Genomic DNA, 21,653 nt, shown 5'->3' on the forward strand with positions numbered 1-21,653 from the left:
GACAGAAACAAAGAAGAGGTGACAAATGAAAGAACATTAAAAGATTTTTAAGTCCTTTTGTATTACAATACAAAAAGCAAATAGATACATGTTTCTTACCTGGTGTGTTGGTTTTAGACAGAGCATTGAGTATTCCTTCAGGTGTGATGTCAACACGTGACAGGATGCTGGCCAGGGCAGGGCTCGGGGGGGCTGCTTTGGAGGCAGCTGACTGGCCAGAGGGGGTGGTGGGTGTCCCAGGAGATGGCCGAGGTGATGGACTAGCTGCTGAGAGGCAGGCAAGGATAGAAAGATATGAAGATCAAAGCCAAAGTGGAGATTTCAGAAATGACTTGAATCTTAAACAAAAAGGCAAGTGAGTATCATTTTTTTATTGTCAACAAATCCTATGAAAATAAGAGTGAATTTGTCACACAAACAAGTATTAACCCTGACTGAATTTTTGTCCAAATAATAAATATTACAAGTATTAAAATGAAAACATGGCTGCCACACGTGACATGTTTTTTCATTACAAAGACTATCGGCATAGTAGTATATTTAAAAAAAAAAAAAAGGAAAGGAAATCTCAAAACCAAAACGTTTTCTATGACCGCACAAACCATCTGTCCAAAATAAAAATGAATTATTGCAGAATTTATTTTTGTCAAATATAAAAGCAGATTTGAACTGTGCTCTCATATTCTCATATCAATGCACATTTATTTAACGTCTGTTCAAAAAATAATTAAACTGCTGTAAAATGACATGTGTGCATATTGTAAAAAAGGGGAAGATGACATTTAGTGTTCATTTATCCACCGAATGCTAGGAGAGCAAATCATTCTGGATTAGTCTAGTCATGGCAGTAGTCAGTTATTTTCAAAACTGTTAATACAGTCCATCACATTACATACCTCATGGTGCTACAGTAAGAAGAAAAATACCTTTCACGCTCGAACGGATAACCACTGTAGTTACTTCTAGCACATAAAAGTAAAAATAGTACAATGATTGCTAATCAATTCCTAAAACATTGTAAAGCAATGTTTCAATGTGTTTCTTTATGTCTCACAATGACTAATGATCCCACAGAAATATTGAAATACACTTTTCTGCTATTTGTCTTCTCCTAGCCCCAAACACACCTGTATTTTTCATGGCAGATGTGAGTGAGCTGAGGATGGAGCTGATCTTTCCCAGGTCCACCTTGGCCAGATTGACTCCCAGAGGAGTGGTTGGAGCACTTGCAGCAGTAGCAGATGTGGGAGTCAGCGGGGTTGCCGTGGCAGCAGCAGAAGCATTGGTCTTGGAGGCTTTCGTAGGTGTGTTTGGGAGCTTTGACGGCGCCTCCGACTTTGTAGTCTTGGAAACGGCAGTGGATGGCTTGTCCTTCTTGTCATCTGCGAGAGAACAAAATTCAAGGAGCCTATATATTTACAAATCTGAAATCACAACACAGCAGGTCAAAATGGATTCATATGGAGAATACAATTTATACCGCAACGCAACCCTAGATCTGCAACACTCTGTAGCCACTTACCTCCTGCTGCAGCAGCCTTAAACTCTTCGTCAGACAGATCCATGTCCTCCATGTCTCTGTTGTCACTCACAATTTCTCCTTCATCCATGGCCTTGCCATCCAGCTCTGGATCCACCTGGGCTCTGCTACCCCCCATTCCCAGAAAGGGTGAGTCAGAGCCAGTGGGAGAGGGGGCGTCTTCCGATGGTGAGGGGACGGGAGAGTCCTCTGGTCCAGGTATAGTAGACTTGAGGGAATCCAATTTCCTTTTGAGACTGGCCACACGGTTGGCAAAGGCATTGTATGCCTGAGTAGAGCGGCAGAAAGAAAGAAGATATGAAGAAGATAAAAAAGGTGTTAGAGCGAATTCGTATCCATGACAACATTAGTAGAGTTTTCTATTGTTTTCAAATGGTCAGTGTGCCTAAGCAACAAAGAAACATAACCTTCACATCCCATGTCTGGATCATCAATTTATTAGTTGAATTAAATAACTTAATTTTAATTCAAGAAACCATTTCACACAAAAAACCTAAACATTGTTGAGTCTTTACATTCTACCATGCCATCCGTTAAGTACACAACACTCACATTGGCCACAATCTTAACCTCCTTGTACTGCATTTCGTAGAAAATATCTGCATTTCCCAAAGCTTCCAGCAGAGGTGGTCCAGTTTTCAACTCTTTCTCCAGGAAGCTGACAAACTCCTGCAGCTTCAGACTGCCATCCTCAAAGTCCTTGGCGAACTTGTTCCCCCCAGCCTTGTCTAACCAAACAGACAGTTGACAAACAAGTGAGAAGATACATACAAGGTTTCCTTAAGTTTCTAATGTTTAAATATAAGACCATACCAATGTCAAGATTAAATTCAATGTTTTCAAATCTATATCCAAACACGTGTTTTAAACCAACAGCAAAAAAAAAAAAAAAAAAAAAAAAAAAAAAAGAAGGAAAACGGAAGCAACGTCTCTCTCCAGGTTTCACTAGACCTACTTTCATCTGAAGAAATATGGAGATGCACTTCTGCAGAAAATGGATGCAAACATTACAACTGAAAGTCTATTTTTACAGTTTGCTTGTGTTAAACGTGCACTGGGTGTTCACACGACAGAGTCAACCCTGTACAGGACTGCTACACCTCCACCGCTGATGTGTAAACCTGTGTTTTGACACGTCTTGAAGAGGACACGGATATCGTATCATATGTCGAGCGTGTTTGTGACTCGAGACATAAAGTACAGAGGACAGTAGGTGTCTGGTGATACAGAAATAAGCTCAGTGACGTCTGACCTTTAAGTCTCTTGAGGGCCTCCGTGCTGCAGACATCCACCCTGAGAGCCGCCAGCTGCTTCTCCCTGAACTCCTCCTCAGCGACAGCTCGCTTATATCTTGACAACTGTTCGATGAAGGAGTGGGGCTAGAAAAGAAACAAAGTGTAAATGAATAAAGACGGAAAGCTGTTGCATCGTCAATGGCACGGTTTAAGAAACGTGTTTAGAAAAAGTATTCCAAAACAACACAAATAAAAAAAAAAAAGGCTTACAGTGAACTCCGCTACGATCTTGGACTTCAGGGCAGCTTTGGCGTTGGTAGGAGCTACAGGATAAATAAAAATAAATAATTTTTTTTTTTTTTTTTTTTAAAAGACCTTAAAATTTAAAAAAAATAAAAAAAACTGCTGCATCTGGAAACAGATTTCTATGAAGTTTAATAAACTGACCAGTCACAGGTGGAGTCTCCTTTTCTTTCTCCTTTTCTTTTTCCTTCTGCTTCTCTCGCTCCTTTTCTCTTTTATTCATGCCGGCTTTGAACTTGGAAATGACCTCCTCGGGATACACGCTCCTCTCCTCCCAAATCGTCAAGATCCTTTCCACCGACTTGCGGACCTTCCCGTCTCTGAAACATCAGAATGACAAAACGCCAAACACACCTCAGTAAAAGCAGAAAGAAGAGATGCAGGCAGCAACTTTCATTTGGATACGAGATGGCCACGTCAATTTAACAAAAACAAATGCAAAGTTGACTGAGTGGTACAGGTGAAAAGAAACTTGGTACTCACTTGATGAGCAGAGTAGCATTAGGAAGGACCTCAGCGAAGGCCGAACGAAAGACGATGGCATTCTTTCTTTTGCAGTTTTGTATCACGTCATTGGCAACATAGAAAAGATTCAAGCGATGATTGTTGTCAGCTAAAAAGAAAAGAGAGAGCGGACAAATAAGAAATTATAAGATTACAACAAAAAAAACAATAATAAGTACTAATATTGGGCTACTGGACTATTATTGGGTTTTCACAGATATTTCATGTATAACATATCTCATAGATTGAGTACGTCATTAAATAAGTAAAACGAAAATGATTTTTATTTCCCACTTTGAAGTGATGAAGTTGGCAGTCACGGTTCAGTAGCCCTGGAGATCCATCTGTCTGTAGGAGCTGGGTTACCACCATTATTTAGTTTGAGATTTTGCCCCTTCTGGAGTCTGCATGTAGAGGCTGTTCAAACTTAGCAGGAAGAAGCTGTGGTTCTTTCCTACCCGACACTCTCTTCATTGCATTGTCAAGTGACACACAGGGGCGATGTCTTCCTAAATAATTAATCATATAGGAAGTACTGCCACTAGCATAACCAACATGTGTTGAACAGTGCTTGCACACAGTAGCTGTTTTGTCATCATCACAGGTAACACTAAACCCGTATGTGCCCATACAGCAGACCGAAGACATTCTGGTGGATGTTTTACTTCGTTTCACTTGTTTTTCCAATGACTATTTAATTTTTTTTTTTTTTTTTTTTTTTTTCTGCCCATGGCTCATAGCCTATTTAAAATGAACCTAATACAGAAATGCTGTAGTCACAACACCATGGTTGGACATTTCAGCTCAGCAACCGAGAACGGTCTCAAAAACATGGATTCAGACAGCCCGTGTTTCATGTCACAAACCAAAGGAGCCATGTCAACTTGCTGGGTGGAGGTTTCCATGTCATTAGTATAATGCTACAGCGAAGAGGGTTATCAGAGGGGAAGCCAGGAGTAGCTACATGTCGTATCTGGGAAGCTAAATTTCACAATTTCAAAAAGATGGCAGAGACTAGATCTGTCAACATCACACAGTTTGGGCGAGAAATTGTGAAACTTTAAGAACTATCAAAGTATCTGAAATTGGCGCAGTTTATTTTAGAAAGAAATTCAGACTGCCCCAGCTAAACTCCAGTGCCATTGTCCAGAGCAATGTTTTAAACAATAAAAAAAATAAAAATGTTTTCAAACAAAACTTTTATTGAAGCCCAGTGCTGCTCCATCCATTATCAACAGGACAAAGCAAGTCCACGCCAAGATGTTGATAAATCAGCTGGGCAGTGTACAGGTTCAGCCTGTTTTTCTGGTTTCCATGTCTGGTATGATATGAACATACTGGTGCACTTAAAACAACTGCTGTGATTTAACTTTTGGCAGAAATCAGGATTTACTCAGAGAACTAAAAGTTAAATCCAGGTAACTACAATTGTGCTGCGTTGAAGCCTACAGAGTACAGTTTAGTCACCCCACTTAACTACCTATCCTTTAAACTAATTGCAACAAAACAGTTAATAACTCACAACTAACTCTCTTTAACAGGGCAAAGCATGGTGGCCCACAACAATTTGTGGCACATAAACAATTTGTAACAATAACAATTATCCATTTTAAAAAATTACAAGGGACAAACGGCATGCTCGGTACACTACTTAGCTGGCAAGGTAACCTGACAGCCGGGAGAGGCTCTGCAGTACATTCAAGAACAGGAAAGAGCCATGGAAAATATATAGAGGGAACGGATTATGCACCAGAAGAACTCGTGCCCATGAGAGGAGCTGTGATGGTTGTTTGGAAGTTTTTGGGTTTAAAAAAAAATGGTAAAAATCCAACGTTGACCAAAATACTATATATTATAAGTGCAGTCATAATCAGCGAGTGGAAAGTGGCTTTACTGTGGCCAAAAAAAACTCTATCCTTGAGTCGACTGTCCAGAGCACATTATTCCCAAAAGCCCATGTTGTTATTTTTACAGCAAAGGCTTATTCCTGGCACGCCTCCAATGCGGGTCAAATTTGAGCAATCTCTTTCTGATTTTAGACACATGCACCTTGACCATCACAGGAGATACCTGCAGCTCCTTTGGTGACATGTTGGGGTTCTTGGAGAATTGTTTTTGCATTAAATAGCCTGATTTTTTTTTTTAAATGATGGGTCTAAAGGTGTGATCAATGTAGGGAAGGGGGGGTACTTTTACCATGTGATTAATTTTATTTTATTTTTTTACAATCATGCAAAGAATAAAAAAAATGCAAAATGTTATGTCATTTGTTTGAGCGTTTCACCATTATTTGTAGGCACCGTTTCAAAGAGGGTCAAATGTAGGCTCGATCAAATATGATGACAAATAAACAATTGCATTATGTGCTATTTTTATGACTGTATATGGGTCCTCATTTACACTGATGAAAATACCTTATTACAACTCAACATCAGTAAATAATATCAGCCCATCCACAATACAGTGAACCAAAATGATGATTAGATAGAAGGCTGAAGTCTCCGTCTGCTTCAGTTGGCATGGATTATTTCAGTCACAAATCTGTAATTGTGTTTCCATAGTCACCTAACTGGAGTATTAGTCATACATTTCCATTTCTAAAAGCAATACAATACTACTAAGTACACAATGATTTCTGCTGCGAACAAAAAAGGATTATTCACTACCCGGATTTTACTAAACAGAATACCATTGAAGTCAGTAAACTACATTATTGGAGAATATTCTCAGATTTTCAGAAATAACACTCAATCTCCCCATGTCACATTTTGTTATATGTCAACAGATGTTTGCATCTCAGATAGTCTGAAAAATATCACATTAATTAAAGACTCAATGCCAAAATAAAATGATTTCTCTATATGTTAAGTTTTAGCTTAATCTAATAGTAAAAAAAGAAGAGAACAAAAACCAAAATGAGTATGTCACACATGATCTTCACTCTTCCTTTCATAATCTGTTTCAGAGCTATCGTTTAACTATCTGCATCATCACTAATGAGCCAGTTGCTTTCAGGCTATTAAAATTTATAAACATAAAAAACAGGGAATTTCTTTAAAGAAACAATAAGGGCCAATAGTCAGCATTACCTGGCCAGACATTAAATTATTACCAAACATAATACAAAAATAAAATATCAAATAATACGAGGGTGACACGAGATGTAGATGGGACCTTTGAGAATAAGAGTCAACACGCTTGTGTACATCGCGCAGCCAAACACACTACATGAATCACTTTTATATAGCATCTGTTATGATAACCAAACAGTAAAATTAAATGTCTCAAATCGATTCCCGTACAGAAGATCCCTCTTTAATCTGGTTTCATTCCACCGTTCTACTGAGGGGGAGTTTCACTTAAAAATAATAAGGAATAAATTAATAAAACGTCATTAAAAACACACAGAACAACACCAAGAGAGAACAGTGTTTGTAACTTGAATAAGCCTATATATTTCGAAAACATTGACAAAATGTGCAGCATTTTAAGATCATACATTAAACTGGAATCCATCTCATTTTCAGATTTTACACCTGAATTTGTGACGTCTGCTTATGATCCCAGCGTTTCCTCTGTTTTTGGAGGACTTGTGCACATATTCGGTATGGGGCTCTCAACCACTACATTTCTTTGTTTTCAATTAGAAATATGCAATTTCACTTCATTTTCGACCCTTATTGTACTATCATATCTGTGTTAATGGTTTAAGGACAAAACTACGAGCTTTAGATCAGTAGAAGTCACTTAGATAGTGATAGTGATGGAGCCTGAACAGTTGGGGGGCAGCGTTAGTTACAATAGCAGGGAAATCCTGGATTAGTTAACGTTACAAAACGTACTGTTGTTTGCCTTACAAGGAGATCATTTCAAAACTGAGGAAGGCAGAAAGAATATTTAATCAACTAAATATCGTTCTACTTACAATTTTTTTCAAATCAAGAGTTATTTGCTGTTCATTTTCAATATTGAGTATTTTAAACAAGCGATTTTTTTTTTCCTAGATTGTTTTTAAACAACACTTTAACTGAATGCTGTCAAAGGGTAAAACGATACATGGTTTAGTCATTTTGAATATGTATATATATAAATATTAACTGTCTGAGTAGGAAATTGTTTTTAACCAGCTAGATTTACATCACCTAAAATTTTGCATGAACACTGTACATAACATCCTTTGTGAGTCGAATAGTCTCTCGCATACTTTAAAAACTCACTGACCAAAAAAAGCTATAATTCTCAAACTGAACAATATTACCAATTTTCACACTATTGGTCCTTTTTGAGACTATATTCAGATCAATCACATACACAAATCACATTAATTCAGATCTTTTTTTTTTAACAACCGAGTAATGTCTTATCCATGTCAATATCTAAGTCAATTGTGTTCGACATATCCCATAACACTGTACTATAATAGACGAATGCACAGTTCACATTAAATTATATTGTATCTTTAAAAAAGGACCCATCCAGCAGTTTAATCATCCTCTCTGAAAGTAACAGATCTCCACATCTGTAACATCCATCAGCTTACTGGAACATGTTTATTATTCCATGTGATCAACTTTGTCATTGCCTCATTAGAGTATCAATACACACCGGAAAGGAGTCCACAGCCAAGACTGGCGGACTTGTGGTTTAAACAAACACAACGCACACAAAACCATTTTTGTCACTACCACAAACACCTGAAGATCCTTTTATCACAAAACTGCACTACCATTCAAAATTGATGAATCTCAACTTTGAAATAAAATAAGAGATGAAATGACCATGGTCAAATGATAGGAAAACAATGTCTACTTGTAAGATATTAAACAAAAGAAAGAAATATAATTTGGTGTCTTCTTAACCATCATAGATTGTCTTCACTCAAAATGCCCACAACTCAAAGATTGGTTGAACATTTTTAAATAAATCCAACATGTCAATGCCAAAAGCACACAATAAATGATGATCAGCAGATTGCCTCTTGGTTTGTTGGCACGGCCCTCAACCAGAATACAAAGGCCGACTCGGCCCACAGCAGTTCATTGTGTATTGTCAGCATAAGCTTTTATCACTGTTCTTTGAGCAGTGATGCAGGATGGGGATTAAAAAAATATCTACATGATGATGTGGCTGAGAGAGAAATACCCCACTGGAGTTTTAATTTGTTTTCCAAATCTTAGGGCTGAGACCTATAAAAGATCTGCAGTACAATATTTGTAATTCTTGATGTTGTTGTTGAAGATACATTTAGGAGAAAAATCACTTCTGCCAATCTAAAGTGTGGTTTCTTTCTTTCTGTCAACTCTTGTAAGGATTTCTTTTCACACAGTTAACATCATTAAATTAGGACAAGACTGGAAAAGCACCTTTTGAATCAACGCTTCAAGGATTAAAAACGGACTATTCCTTCCACAATTTTCTTAATTTAAATATATATATATATATATATTTTTTTTTTAAAGATGACAGTGGTTTTAACCTCCATTAATGTTGACATAAAAATCCGCATCATGCAAACAACATTCAAGCAAATGCTATTCCTGTCAATTACACCTGTCAAATATAGACATCAAAATTTCCAAATATCTTAAAAAATTACCTGATAATTTTTTTTAAAAACCAAATATTTGGTATATCGCAGCACAAGTATTCACTTTGTGATTACAAGTCAATCCTCACACAAATTAAACTACCAACTGAAATGTATTTCCAAAAACAGATTAAGCTTTCCCAACGCCCACCACAGTAATGAATAAACACAAAAACATAATTCTTATGATGTTGTCAATTAGTCCTGACCTATGAAGTGACTACAAAATGATCCCTGAAGGGATTAACAAAGTAATCAGCCAATAGACAAACTCCTCCAACATTTAGTTTGGGAATTCACTAAATTTCTTACTTTTCTACCAAAAACAAACAAACAAAAAAAAAAAGCTAAAATTATTAATCACGTTTTCATTAAGCACTTGCAACAAGCCATTACATTTATTCCTGCATTCGTCAACATCAATGGCCGAGCACATGATATCTGAGACTGTGTGCTCGGTTTAGCCCACATCTCACCAAGAACCTGATTAAATCTGCTGAAACATTCATGACTCCCAAGTTTTACAAAAAAAATTCCGATTATAACCAATCAGTCTTCTACTAATTTTTCTACAAAACATTAAGTTAGACAGAGGCAGCTTTCTGTAAAGTTCCTTTAGTTTGAAGTAAAAAGATGACTAACCACATAAACACTAAACAACAACATTAAAATCATTATTTATGAGTGAGAATGGACAGAGATGAAAGCGACAAAGAAAAAGTGTTTGATAGTAAGTAAGAGATAGTGTGTCTGCAGATAGTGAGCGTGCTGTTAAAAGCACACAAGCTAAAAGAAATGAGAGCAGTTTGGTGGCTTCGTTAAGAGTACTACTGCTTCACATTGAAGAACTCGTGCTTGGCTTCCTTTATATTAATAAAGAATTAGTCATGAACAAAGAAGATCACTGTCAGACATATGTATCACTTAAATATACTGCGGCGACACCGTTCGGCTCTCAACAAATACTCCAAACACTGCAAGTGTGGTTTGACGAATACATTTCCGACACAAGATCCAGTTTGGAACCATTTCCACAGCTTTCAACCACATCTCTCAGCCTTCTTCGCTGGATGGAGTTTGCGCGGTTGTAACGCTCGCCATAACAACGGAGCAATCACGACAACTTTATCCGATTGGTTACACCTCGTGAGCAATGGCCAATCAACGCCGAGCACTTCTTTGCTTTCAGCAGCTCAGAGGACGGCAGAAGTTAAAACACCGCCGTGCCTCTACGCTGAAGTTGCAGAAACACCACCACGTCATATTTACTTGCTCTTTTTATGAGTTTAATGGCACACGGTGCGTTTCGTAAATTCGTCTCCCGCCGTAGCAACTCGTTAAGTGTTTCCACCACCACCGCCGCCGTCCGGGGAGGGCAGCCCGGCCAATGGGACCTCCCGCGCCGCCAGAACCAAATAATAGATTCTGTTATTTACCGAGTCCCTGTGCTCCCGCTGCATTTCAGCTCAGTGTGAGAGTCGCTCGTGCATTTTTCTGTCGCCGGAAGCCGCTCTAATTTCTGTTCTGCTGCTTTTCTGTTCACTCTCTGTATGTCATGGAGGGCACACAGACACACTGCAGCAGAGCAGAAGAGGGGATGCAAGTGAACGTTACTAGAGGCGATAACGACTGCGCTCGCTACGTGGCTCGTAATAAAAGCGCAAAGTTAAGCTATCGGTGAACAAACACAAAGCACATTTTAAAATCGGGTATCAAACATTCTGCTGGTGTTTCAATAAAGGATTTTTTGTTGTTGTTTTGTTTTCACAATAAATACCCCAAATTTTTTTTTACTGCAAATGTACATCGGTTCCAAATATCGGTTTATCGGTCTTGCCAATAATCGGTATCATAAAGCCAGATCAGTCGACCCCTCAGACAAACTGTCTGCAGACGGCATTTGCCACATTGAAATGGCCTTGCAGTCTATTGTTGTACACTGGCCCCGCCCCCTAATGCATCTGCAAATTTGGCGCAAATTGCCGAGGGTTACGCCAAGTAATGTGCCCGTAAATGTGTTCTTTTCTCTGATCGTCTTCAAGTCTGCGGTCTTTATTATGTTAGCGCAACAAATCGCCGTAAACAAAAAGGACGCACGTGTTGCTCTCGGCTCTTCTGTAGCTTGGATGTGCGCAATGATTTTCAAATGACAGGAAAAGTAGTTTCAGATTCTGATTGCGACTCCAAAAGTGACATTAGAGGTGATCTTGGACGATGGAGTAAAACGTAAACCCAGCCGATCATAAAACACCAGCATTGACACCGGATGCTGTTTATGATCAGTTACAGACAGCGTTAACAGACTGTTTACGGTGGCTAGGCTAACGTTAGCTCTAACATCTAATAAAGAGGCGAGAGAAACATGTACATGCCTTTATTTACAGCCCGCTGTTGCGCTAACATAATAAACACCACAGACTTGAAGATGATCAGAGAAAATAACACATTTACGGCAGTACTCGGCAAAATCGCGCCAAATTTGCATATGCATCCGGGGGGGGCGGGGCCTGTCTACCGTGACGTAGCATACGCCACTTTAATGCGGCAAAGGAGCGGCATGCTCTCTCCTGATAGGTACATAACCCCTGAAGGAGTTGGTGTACCACCAGGAATCGGCACATGGCTCTTTAGAGAAGGCGGGTCATAACCATAAAGTGTCCCCACCACCAGGGAACATTTGTTCTCCAGTAGTTTGTGATATTTCCCTCTAAAGTACATCCAATAAAACTCTTGTTGTTGTTTTTTTTAACATAACCAACCAAGGACCTCCGTACGAAGTGAACAAACCTGCTCGAGCAACACACACACATATTATAAAATCCGGATTTGTAATAAGTTTTGCTGTCCTACAAATATACAGCGTCGTTTTAAATGCGAAGCAGACAAAAGTGAAGTTTGAGGGAGTCAAAGGTGCATGAATAATTTACAACGTAAATGGGGTGAGAAGTGGCCCATCGTTAATACTCCCATACGTCAGGCGTGACACGACGGTGCTGCGTGAATTTGGTTAAAGTGGACTTTAACGCTTTCCATTGTTAAACTATGTCCGCCACAAAGCTACAAGCCACGGGATCGAAAAAAATAAATAAATAAAAAAATTAAAAAAATAAATCAAATCACGCAACGACTATAACCTTCAGACAGAACCGAGCTAAAAAAAATAAAAAAAACCTGCAAAACACGCCGGACCCACTCTTGTGTTTCTAGTTGGCGCAAAGCTTCAGCAGCGTGTCGGTCGGTCTGCAGCCGGACAACAACCAGGAGGCCCGACTGTAAACACAGCAGCGATTAGCTTAGCTTAGCATCCAGCAGCTAATTTTACGTCGCGGCAGCAACACCTGCGTTAGTTGTTTTTTTTAAATGTCGGTGCGAGGTTTACAATTATCTTTTGGGAATCGGTTATTGTGTTACGGTGCAAATAAACTACTTTGCTCTTCACGCAAATCTTACCAAAAAATTTTTTTTTTAAAAAAAGAGGGTTTAGTTTGGCGAGCAGAAATAAATATATATATATTTTTTTTGTAGCTAAAAGTGCGTTAGCCAGCGGCTTTAGCTTCAGCGGCGAAGCTACTCACATTTCTTGAGCCACTTCATCCAGGAGCGAACGACGAGGCCGTGGTGCTTCTTGTTTTCAATGCACCAATTGGCAAGTCCCTGTATCGACTCCATAGTGTTGGATACTCCTTGAAATCGCCGGTCCAAAGACGCTTCGAGAGCGGCGGTGGAGCTGCGTGCTCCGTGGCCGCTGGTAGCCCCTGAGCCGGCCGCCATCTTTCGAGCTGTCTGCAGATCGCTCGCTGCTGATGGGGATGAAGGAGGAAACGTAATGAGGACGACCCGGGAAAAACACGCCCCCCGTGTTTCACTTTATCGGGACATCTTAGAATAATAAAAAAATAAAAACTAGTCATGGCAGTTAACGCTGCATAACAGCCGACTAATGTCTCGCGTTGGGAGTAATTCAACATTAAATGTGACGAAAAAACGGGACACACGGTCGCTTTAATTTTTGTTTATTTAAGACGGGGGACTAATGTTACAGATATAGCTACAGCTGGATCAGACTTGCTTGTTTCCCCCAAAATAAAAAATAAAATAAAAAAAATGATTTGGGGACTTTACAGTTGTTTGAAATGTATTTGCAATGTCTACAACATTAACCAAGTGTTCAGTCTTACACTGATGAGGTGGTTTTTTTTTTTTTTTTTTTTTTTTATTAATTGTTTGACTCAGACGGATTATTATCAGTGGAGACTGGGATTTTAGCACAAAAATTGAGTTGTAACAATCTGACACCATTTTTAATGATCACATAAAGCCTTGGGTACGTGATTTATATGCAATCTGCCAGATTTTATTCAATAATGCATGACAAAATATCTGACAGAAAAGGTCTACCACCAAAGAAAAGAACACTGCTGCCGACCTAAACGCACATACTGTTCTACACGCACCCTGATCTGACTCGCATCCTCACAAAAACATCCACACAGGTTTATTGTTGCTCCTTTTCAATGTTCAAGTCTCTTGGTGAAGCTCATGTCCCCAAGAGCTGAAGCCAGCCAGTCAGGAGTGTGAGGGGCCGGCTGGCTGGGAGGCTCTGGATCTGGAGGCTCGTGAGGAGGGAGCACGGACTGAAACTCGGCACCCCACTGGCAGGTCTCAGTCATCTGTGCAGTCCAACACACTCTGGCTGAGCGCTAGGTCCCAGTAGTGTTCTGTGCCGTGCTTCTTGAAGTGTTCTCTGGCCATGTTCTCTGTGGGGCACTGCTTGAACTTCATCTCCCCAAAGCTACGCTCTTTAGCTGTTCCCTGGAGAGCCAAGAGGAATCGGTAGGTTCGAATGAGATCACAAACAAAAACATCATCCAATTTCATTAAAGTGACACAACATGAGCATGCAACAGAAAGAAAAGAAAAACATGTGACCGCTCACCTCCCAAATCAACCAACACTTGTTGTTCCTCTTTGTATCGTCGTCACCATCCGGATCTAATTAAGAATAAAAGAAAAAGAGTTTAATATTACTGAAATACTTACAAACATGACACAGAAAGGCCCAAAAGTAAGACAATCTTACCATCTCTTTTACTGTTGTGTTCTTCCCATTTGATTCTGTGCATCATCAACCTCTTAAACTTTTTCTGGGATTTAGGGCCTGAAAGAAGAGAAATTTAGATTTTAAGTAGGACTTTGATCATCCAACCGCTTAACTTTCCCAGTGAGTAACAGGTCAGATAAAACAATGAAATTGACATCAGGCCTTGAGAAAGTGAAACTATGTCATTTCTGTTCATACACTGGAGCTATACTTAACATTACACAGCTTATTAGTACTGCAGATTAAATGGAAAAAGAAGGTCTGCAAGTCATACTAATAAGCTGTGGGGACCGAATGGTCAAGGCTGGGCAATATCACCTACAATCCATATCATGATTTTTCACATTTGCCATGATAACTATTGATCTAAACATTACATTTTAGATCCAGCGCTGAAGAAAATCCATATTCAAAGCAGACATTTATTTTTATTTGCACTGCTAGTCCTTTTTTTGGGGGGAAAAAAAATCTATACTCTCACTCTCTACGGTTGTAAATGTATCAAACTGTGCATCACTTACCGAATGCAAGTGTATTCAAACACAATAAATGAATAAGGTTGTTGTGTTTGGGGAAATATATCAAACAGCTGAAAATATTTAAGTAAAGGAAAAAAAAAATTCAAATCATTAAGCTCTTAAGGACAAAATTGATGTCCCTTACCTCCCTCCACCACAACAAGGTTGACATCTTTGTGCAGAACTACCGTGCCCGTCAGGTACAGCTGGTTGGCATTGGCCTCCACTTTAAACTTCTTGGCAGGATTTTGCAGGTTACGGATCCTGTAAATGGAAGGCAAGGTGCTTAAATTAGACACACAATCGCTGCACCATGCAATATATCTGAAGCATGTGCGACAAACACAAACCTGTACACTGCAATGTAAACACCATCAGTGATGTCTTCTTTTAACTTCTTCACCTTCTTCTCTTTTCTCTGCCCTGCTGTGAGCTTACGAGCCGCATTCGCCTCTTCATGAGCCCTGCGAGTAAAGGACAGATTTAGAACAACCTTAAAAAAGGGCTTTGTTCTTCATGAATTATCATACAATATCCAATAGGTCCAAGAATACACAAAAGGTGACAGGATTAACCGCGTTACTCACTTTTGTCTCTTGGCCATTTGTGCTCTGACGTGGGCTTCTACTTTTGTGGGGTCCTGAACCGCCTCCGTTCCCAAGACTCTCATCAGGTTTGAGATTCGAACTGAGGAAATGAAAGCAAATATCAGCTACATTCTGTTTAACCTGGCACTGTGATAGTTTGTAATAAAAGGGATTTGTGCGCGTCTACCTTTGGGTTCTGGTGGGGGCATCAGGCCCAGACGGACCTTCTCTTGCACTTCTTTTTGTCCCTCCCTCCGTGTCTGTCTTCTCAGTTTCTTCTGCTCTTTCTTTGTCAAGTATACGCCCAGCGTTACTGGCTTATCTGTGTCAACTGAGAAAAAGAAAAACACATATATGTAGTAATGTCTAGTAATGAAATGGACACCATTAAGACAGGTGAAAGAGTGTAAAAAAGAGCTTGCAGATGAGGTAAAGATGTATAACGTCTTTCAAAAATTAGAGCAAATACTGTACATCTCACTGCTCAGAGACACGACAGACGTAACAAAAGTACATAAAAGTCTGCACAGTCCTAAAAAGCTGCTGCACAAATGCAAAATAATGAATTGTATCTGCTACAAACAGTTTCACAGAGTAAGGATCAAAGTCTGAGAGACCAAAACAAACATAGACATCTTCAATTCCAGCTGCTGGAGAAGTTTATGTGAATACAAAAAAACTGGATGATGCCGGGAAATTTGATCCGTTTCAAAGACAGTCATCTTCCTGCATCTGAACACCACATTCCTAACTATGAAAGTATGCACAGCTGGTGTTTTTCATGCAAATGCTTGTGAATGCAATTTTACTTTCTGTTGTTATCTTCTCAGGGGAGTGCTTTTTTAACTTTCTGTTGACAGTGGGCATCGCTGTGCCATAAATCAAAGAGGAGCATAAACTGTGAAAATTGCTGCAATCAGTAGACAACCAGGAAGAGTCAATTTCATGATGAATTGCATATTTTCACAGGTGTTCCCCCCCCCATTTATGAAATCAGATTATTTCAAATTACTACTATATTAACTTTTAACTGTTCAGGTTGATGTAAATCTCACCACCTATAGCTAGCTCCTACTAGGTTTATTTCTACCTCTATGATTAATATCTTTGTGGGAGAGAAATGTTCCTGTTTAAACAAAAAATTTTACCTTCCATAGACTTACCCGGAGGGCTAATTTGGGCGGGATGTTCTACCAGGTTGGTGACTCCAAAAAGCTCTAAATTGTCAAATTTTGAGTCCAGATTTCTTCATGAGATAAAAGGAAAAACATGTCAGTAAACTTCAACAGGTCAACTGTAAAAACTGCATTAGGCCACAAAGATTGAGCTACATAACATAACTTCACTATGTTAACATTGTGAGGTTGTTAACATGAAGCCAAACACAACACTCAGTGTTTAAGAATAAGTATGTACATGTACATTCTTACATGTCCATGTTGCAGGGCAAGATGAAGGAGTCCCACCACTCAATATTAGGAACCTCCCCTTCTCCAATCTCTTTTTTTGGGGCAATCAGCGCCAGCTTGGTGGACGCCTGGATTCCTGTCTTCTTCGCTGCCTGTGCGATCTCATTCTGCAGCCGTTCCAACTGGGCCTGATGGGGGTAAAGATTCATGCGTGAGGGACAAACGCCATGTTCTGAAACATGTTTTAACAAAAATATTCTATTTCCAAATGAACCAGTTGAAGGAACTGCTGAGCTGACATGGAGTAGTTTAAGTATTATATCCAACCTTAGTCCTAATTCTCTGAGCAATCTTCTCAAAGCGCCCCTGGTCGTGGAATTTGAAGCCCCTACGGGGTCGCTGCGCTGGTGTAATAAACACTCGTTGGTCAAAGTAGGACGTGGACTCCAAATCCTCCCCGGGTTTCTCCTTCAGCTGCTGACGGAACTGCTCCCTCTTCACCGCACGAATGTTGGCTAGGCAGGGAGAAAAAAATTCTTGAGAAACACCTAAACAAGAAATGAACATGATGTGTGATTACAGGTATTGGACCTGCATACATACCTTTGAGCGTGGGCATACGGTGTGTGAGTTCAACCTCTTTGCCGCTGGCATCTACAGTTCTTCCCTTGTCATCCAGAATAAGAGGTGTTGGCTTGTTCACCTCTTTGGCTTCTACTTTCCTGTAGTTACACATACAGAGAGAGTTGTTTATTTTAACGCTGCAGTGAGCAAATAAATATCTGACTCGTGTTTTCTGTTCTCTGTAGATTTTAAAATTGTATTAACTGTGACGTTACTCACGGTGGAGCAATTCCCATGGCATGAAGATTAGCCAGTGCTACTAGGTTGTGAGGCCCAGTGTTCCCCAGGGCTCCAAGGATGCCAGGCTTCATAGCCAACTGGGACTGGATCCGGGCCTGAAGCTCAGCAGCCTTGCGGGCCTTCTCGATGGCATCATTCATAAAGCTGGCAGCCTGCGAAGGGGCGATGGATGAGCCGCCACCACCACCAGCTGCAGCAGCGGAAGTGCCCAGAAGCCGTGAGACTGGAGGGCCGTCCAGCTGCGACTGTGAAGAGGGAAGAGGCAATCGTTGAAGTCAGACAGAAATAAGAGCAGTTTCATATTGAATGTCCTAGTGATAGTTTGTTTTTTTTAGTCTGTAGTCTTTACATTTTTGAAAAAAAAGTTTTATCTTCTTACTGTTGCAGAAGGAACTGAAGAGGCAAAGCTCAGCTGTTTCTTCCTCTCTTCTATCTGTCTTGTGGCCGCTTCCATCATCTGTTTGATCTGTTAGTGGAGCAAAAGGGTTTGTAAATAGTTGACAACAATCTAAAAACAATTCATGAATTGACAAAGCAGTTGTTATTCAGTAAATTACACCAACAGTCATTTACCTGCATTTTGGTGAGCATGCCGGGGCTCTCGGATGGAGGTCCAGGTATGACCTCCGGCTCCTCCACCTCCTCAAAGCGAGGGACCCGTTTGCGCTTTGCCACTGTGCCATCTACTGTCTCAGGAGCTTCTCGCACTGCACCAGATTCCGTCTCATCACCAAACACATCCTGAGTCCAACCAGCCACAACAGAAATACCAATAAAAGGAAATCATTATAGCACCATTAAAGTAAACACAAGGGTGATTACAATTGGTGTCCTCGTTATTTTTTGCTTTCGCCAATCATCTGATTTGAGAAACCATGTGAATATTAAACCCAGTTTCCGACCTGGCCCAGATGTGCAGTTAAATTTGATGCTAGGCTTTAGGGGAAAAGTCTGGTTACTCAACACCCTTCGTAAACGGAGGTTTAAACGAATCAAACTAATTCTATTCAGGCGTTACATTTTCCAACTTTACTTAATCACTTATGTATGAGAGCGTGTTCATGTAGGCAGTGTAATTTCTTGTCAATAAAATGATCAGCGTCAAGTCTAATCATTTATAGATACAGTGCCAACACAAAGTCAGAACATTTGCTAGGGTGTTTGGTTACCTTAAGGTCTCTCTTTCTGTGCTTTTCTCCTGCTCCTTTGTTCCCACGGGAGCTGCGGCTCTCTTCCAGCGCTTCAAAAAGCCGCTCCACAAACCCTCCAGCAGAGTCATCGAGGAACGGACGTAGCTGGTCTGAGGGAAAACGAGTGTCAAGTAATTAGCACAAATCCAGTCCTGCTTTTATCACCGTCACAATGAAAACACATTATTTCAGAGCACCTTTACCTTCACAAAAAGCATGATCACTGTGAATAGCATCCAGACAGTCAAGTGCTTTACCTTGTTTGGTCTGGACTTTTCAGTTTAGTTGAAACTAAAATAGAAAGGTGTGAAATGTGCCACGCACCACAGTCCGGACCAAAGCACCAAAATCTCATCTGACCGAAAGCGGTGGTTGCTGCCTGGATGAAACTGAACCAAAATGGACTGGCTCAATTGTGCACAAAGTCACAAACAAATTTACCTTGGTTTGCACATTTACTGCCAACAAACCAAACAGCGGTTCAGTTTGACCCAGACCAAAACCACATGTTTTGGTTAGATAAAATGTTGGTCGTCCAGTCTGGACTGGTGGTCTGAGGGACTTACACACTTACTAATAAAAGTCAAAGTCTAATCCCTAACACAGTGGTCTCAACTGGTCAGCAGAGTTACCTATGGTCTTTCTTTTGTCCAGTCCCTTTCCCACACAGTGCAAAGCTGCAGTGACCACAGTGGGCTCCGAGAAACCCAGCACTTTCTTCACCGTGCGCTCCACCCACGGCCTCAGCTCCTCCACCTCCCGCTTAGGAAGAGACATCCTTCAATCCTGCAAAAACAACACACAATTTACAACACGGAACACCACCTTTCATTAATGCTTGTTATCCACATTTTCACCAAAATGTCTTCCTGAGCGCCAGCCTCGTTTGGGACTGTGTCAAGTAGCTACACGAGCACAAACAACCTCCGTCCAAACACAAACGCTCGCCAGTTATTAATTCATCCAAACTCACACACAAAACCTGGTGCTCTTTATTGAGTTTTTAACTATTAGGTCAATACATGTGCTGGCCCGGACCAACATACAACATCCGCCAAAACTCCCCGGTTACCTGCTAACTAACGTTAGCACACTACTGTAGGCGAGCTACCAACAACAGCGAATAAGGGCTGAATTAGACTTACAAACCTTTAAATTCTGTCTGTATTATCTGTCAGTACGCAAACGCTATAAAATCCAAACAGAAACGACAACGTTTAATAAGCGTAAAACAGTCACACGGCTAGGTTTTCAGGAAAACTTTCTGTTTGGTCGCGCCGTTCGCACGACGTTTCTGTATCAAAACCCGGAACCGGAAATGGGATGCTGCTTCTTCTTCTTCGCGACTTTTCCACGCACTCGTTTTGTTTAAATGTACGATGTTTCCGCCTATCTGCTACCACGAGGAACGATGATCCCGTCTGTCCCTGCCTGTCTGAAGGTTACACTAGTTTGTTCAAAAACGAGGATTACAAATAAAAGTTTTAGAGAACTTATGAATCCTTTACAGTTCGTATGTAACCAAAACGTGAACACGTTAAACAGTGACACTGAAACGCATTATGACCGAATTGGGTAAAACGGTTAAAAGCAATTTTATTTTTAACTACCAGCACCAAAGTGTTTTCAAATTTACGAGACAAAACGTTCATTTGCATTAACTCATGCTCAACACATGTATGCACCACTTTGAAATGCAAGTTTCCTTCAATTGTTGACCTCAAATTGTCGAGAGGAGGCGTATATTCAGATCCTTTCCGGTTCAGGTTTGCAACCTCTCCACAACCTGTTTTAGTCAGTCTAGGGTTGAAGATCCGCTCCAGACAGGCATTAAAACATGTAAAAAAAGACTCTGATAATACAATGATGTGTGTCTGATGTGGTTTTTCCACTAAAAGAAGAGCAATTCAACTTAGAAAAACCTCCACTCTTTGTCCCTTATTGAAAATCCCACAATCTATATTAAATTTCTAAAGTTTAACTGCAGGACACACAATGTCTCTTATTTCACTGTAAAGTCCCATTCTCTGTGTATTAAAATAATAATAAACTTTATTTGTATAGCACCTTTCATACAAGTAATGCAATCAAAGTGCTTTACAGTAAGAAAATTGCATTCAGTGCTTCACATAAAAATGGATATAAATGAACATAAAAATGTAATTTAGGATGAAATTAAAAAAAGAAATACAATGCATATGAACAGATCAAATTAAACACAAGACAACACATTCAAATAAAATATAATTAAAATATAGACTAAAGAAAACGCATTTTAAAGGTGCAGTGTATGCACAGGAGGCTTCAAGTTTTCCACAAAACACTTGTAAGCCAAGGCAAAATGTATATGTATAGCGCCGTTCATACCTCCAGGCAACACAAAGTACTTTACAGAATACATGGAAAATGAAGTGATGAAATGTATTAAAAGAAAGACACAATCAAAAGCACACTATAAAAACAATACAAGTAAACAATCAAAAACACAGAGATACCAATTAAGAGCTTAAAGTGGTCAGAATCGTCTCAAGTCTCAGCTCCTCTGGCAGTTTGTTCCACATTCAATCGGCCTAAAAGGTAAACGTTGAATAATGGACCACGATCGGCTTCCAAACTATTAGTAATTACGCAAATCATGCTTAAAATCAGATTTTCAATGAGCGCATAGAAACTTTGCACTTTAAGCAGATGAATGTGAAAATCCGCCCTTTAGTTTTAAACTCTGCGCACACATTTTCTGCACAGTGAAGCTCAAACAATCAAATGTAGGAACAAAAAGAAATGTGTTTTTGAGTGGAAGGGGACTTTGCATGAT

General features: G+C 40.0%; 2 protein-coding genes across 5 annotated transcripts in view; both read right to left on the reverse strand.

The window, feature by feature from the left end:
- The window catches only part of LOC138194177 (threonine--tRNA ligase 1, cytoplasmic-like), a 31,001-nt gene extending 18,040 nt beyond the window's left edge, over positions 1-12,961 (reverse strand). For 3 of the 4 annotated variants that reach the window (XR_011177908.1, XR_011177909.1, XR_011177910.1), the window contains exons 1-9: positions 12,745-12,961; positions 3,562-3,691; positions 3,223-3,398; positions 3,046-3,098; positions 2,793-2,919; positions 2,093-2,268; positions 1,523-1,808; positions 1,128-1,382; positions 100-267 (exon numbers count right to left, since the gene is read on the reverse strand). Coding sequence is in view for 1 of the 4 variants with exons in the window: in XM_069142702.1 (XP_068998803.1) it covers positions 100-264; positions 1,128-1,382; positions 1,523-1,808; positions 2,093-2,268; positions 2,793-2,919; positions 3,046-3,098; positions 3,223-3,398; positions 3,562-3,691; positions 12,745-12,940 (1,564 nt within the window). In the remaining 3 variants the exon portion in view is untranslated. The remainder of the gene's footprint in view (positions 1-99; positions 268-1,127; positions 1,383-1,522; positions 1,809-2,092; positions 2,269-2,792; positions 2,920-3,045; positions 3,099-3,222; positions 3,399-3,561; positions 3,692-12,744) is intronic. The other variant, XM_069142702.1, reaches the window with a different exon arrangement.
- Positions 12,962-13,166: 205 nt separating this feature from the next.
- On the reverse strand, positions 13,167-20,140 carry prpf3 (PRP3 pre-mRNA processing factor 3 homolog (yeast)). Its single transcript, XM_069142704.1, has 17 exons — positions 19,988-20,140; positions 19,471-19,624; positions 18,818-18,948; positions 18,222-18,389; positions 18,028-18,114; positions 17,628-17,893; positions 17,388-17,506; positions 17,112-17,299; positions 16,806-16,972; positions 16,539-16,621; positions 15,563-15,706; positions 15,376-15,475; positions 15,139-15,252; positions 14,934-15,052; positions 14,250-14,327; positions 14,106-14,161; positions 13,167-13,981 (listed from the first exon to the last, which is right to left on the reverse strand). The coding sequence occupies exons 2-17, from the start codon at positions 19,613-19,615 to the stop codon at positions 13,832-13,834; spliced, it is 2,115 nt and encodes a 704-aa protein (XP_068998805.1). The 5' UTR covers positions 19,616-19,624; positions 19,988-20,140; the 3' UTR covers positions 13,167-13,831.
- Between the last annotated feature and the right edge of the window lie 1,513 nt (positions 20,141-21,653).

The sequence above is a fragment of the Embiotoca jacksoni genome, unplaced genomic scaffold, assembly GCF_022577435.1.
Source record: "Embiotoca jacksoni isolate LCO1_2020_lvr unplaced genomic scaffold, fEmbJac1.0.p SCAF_11, whole genome shotgun sequence".
Taxonomy (NCBI): domain Eukaryota; kingdom Metazoa; phylum Chordata; class Actinopteri; family Embiotocidae; genus Embiotoca; species Embiotoca jacksoni.

Excerpts from the sequence above, each read along its gene's own strand:
- prpf3 (XM_069142704.1), bottom strand. The coding sequence starts at position 19,615 with ATGTCTCTTCCTAAGCGGGAGGTGGAGGAGCTGAGGCCGTGGGTGGAG. Across the intron at positions 15,476-15,562 it reads GCCCCCACCAGAACCCAAAG|TTCGAATCTCAAACCTGATG; the intron begins GTAGACGCGCAC and ends TCATTTCCTCAG. Across the intron at positions 15,053-15,138 it reads GTTTACATTGCAGTGTACAG|GATCCGTAACCTGCAAAATC; the intron begins GTTTGTGTTTGT and ends TTCCATTTACAG.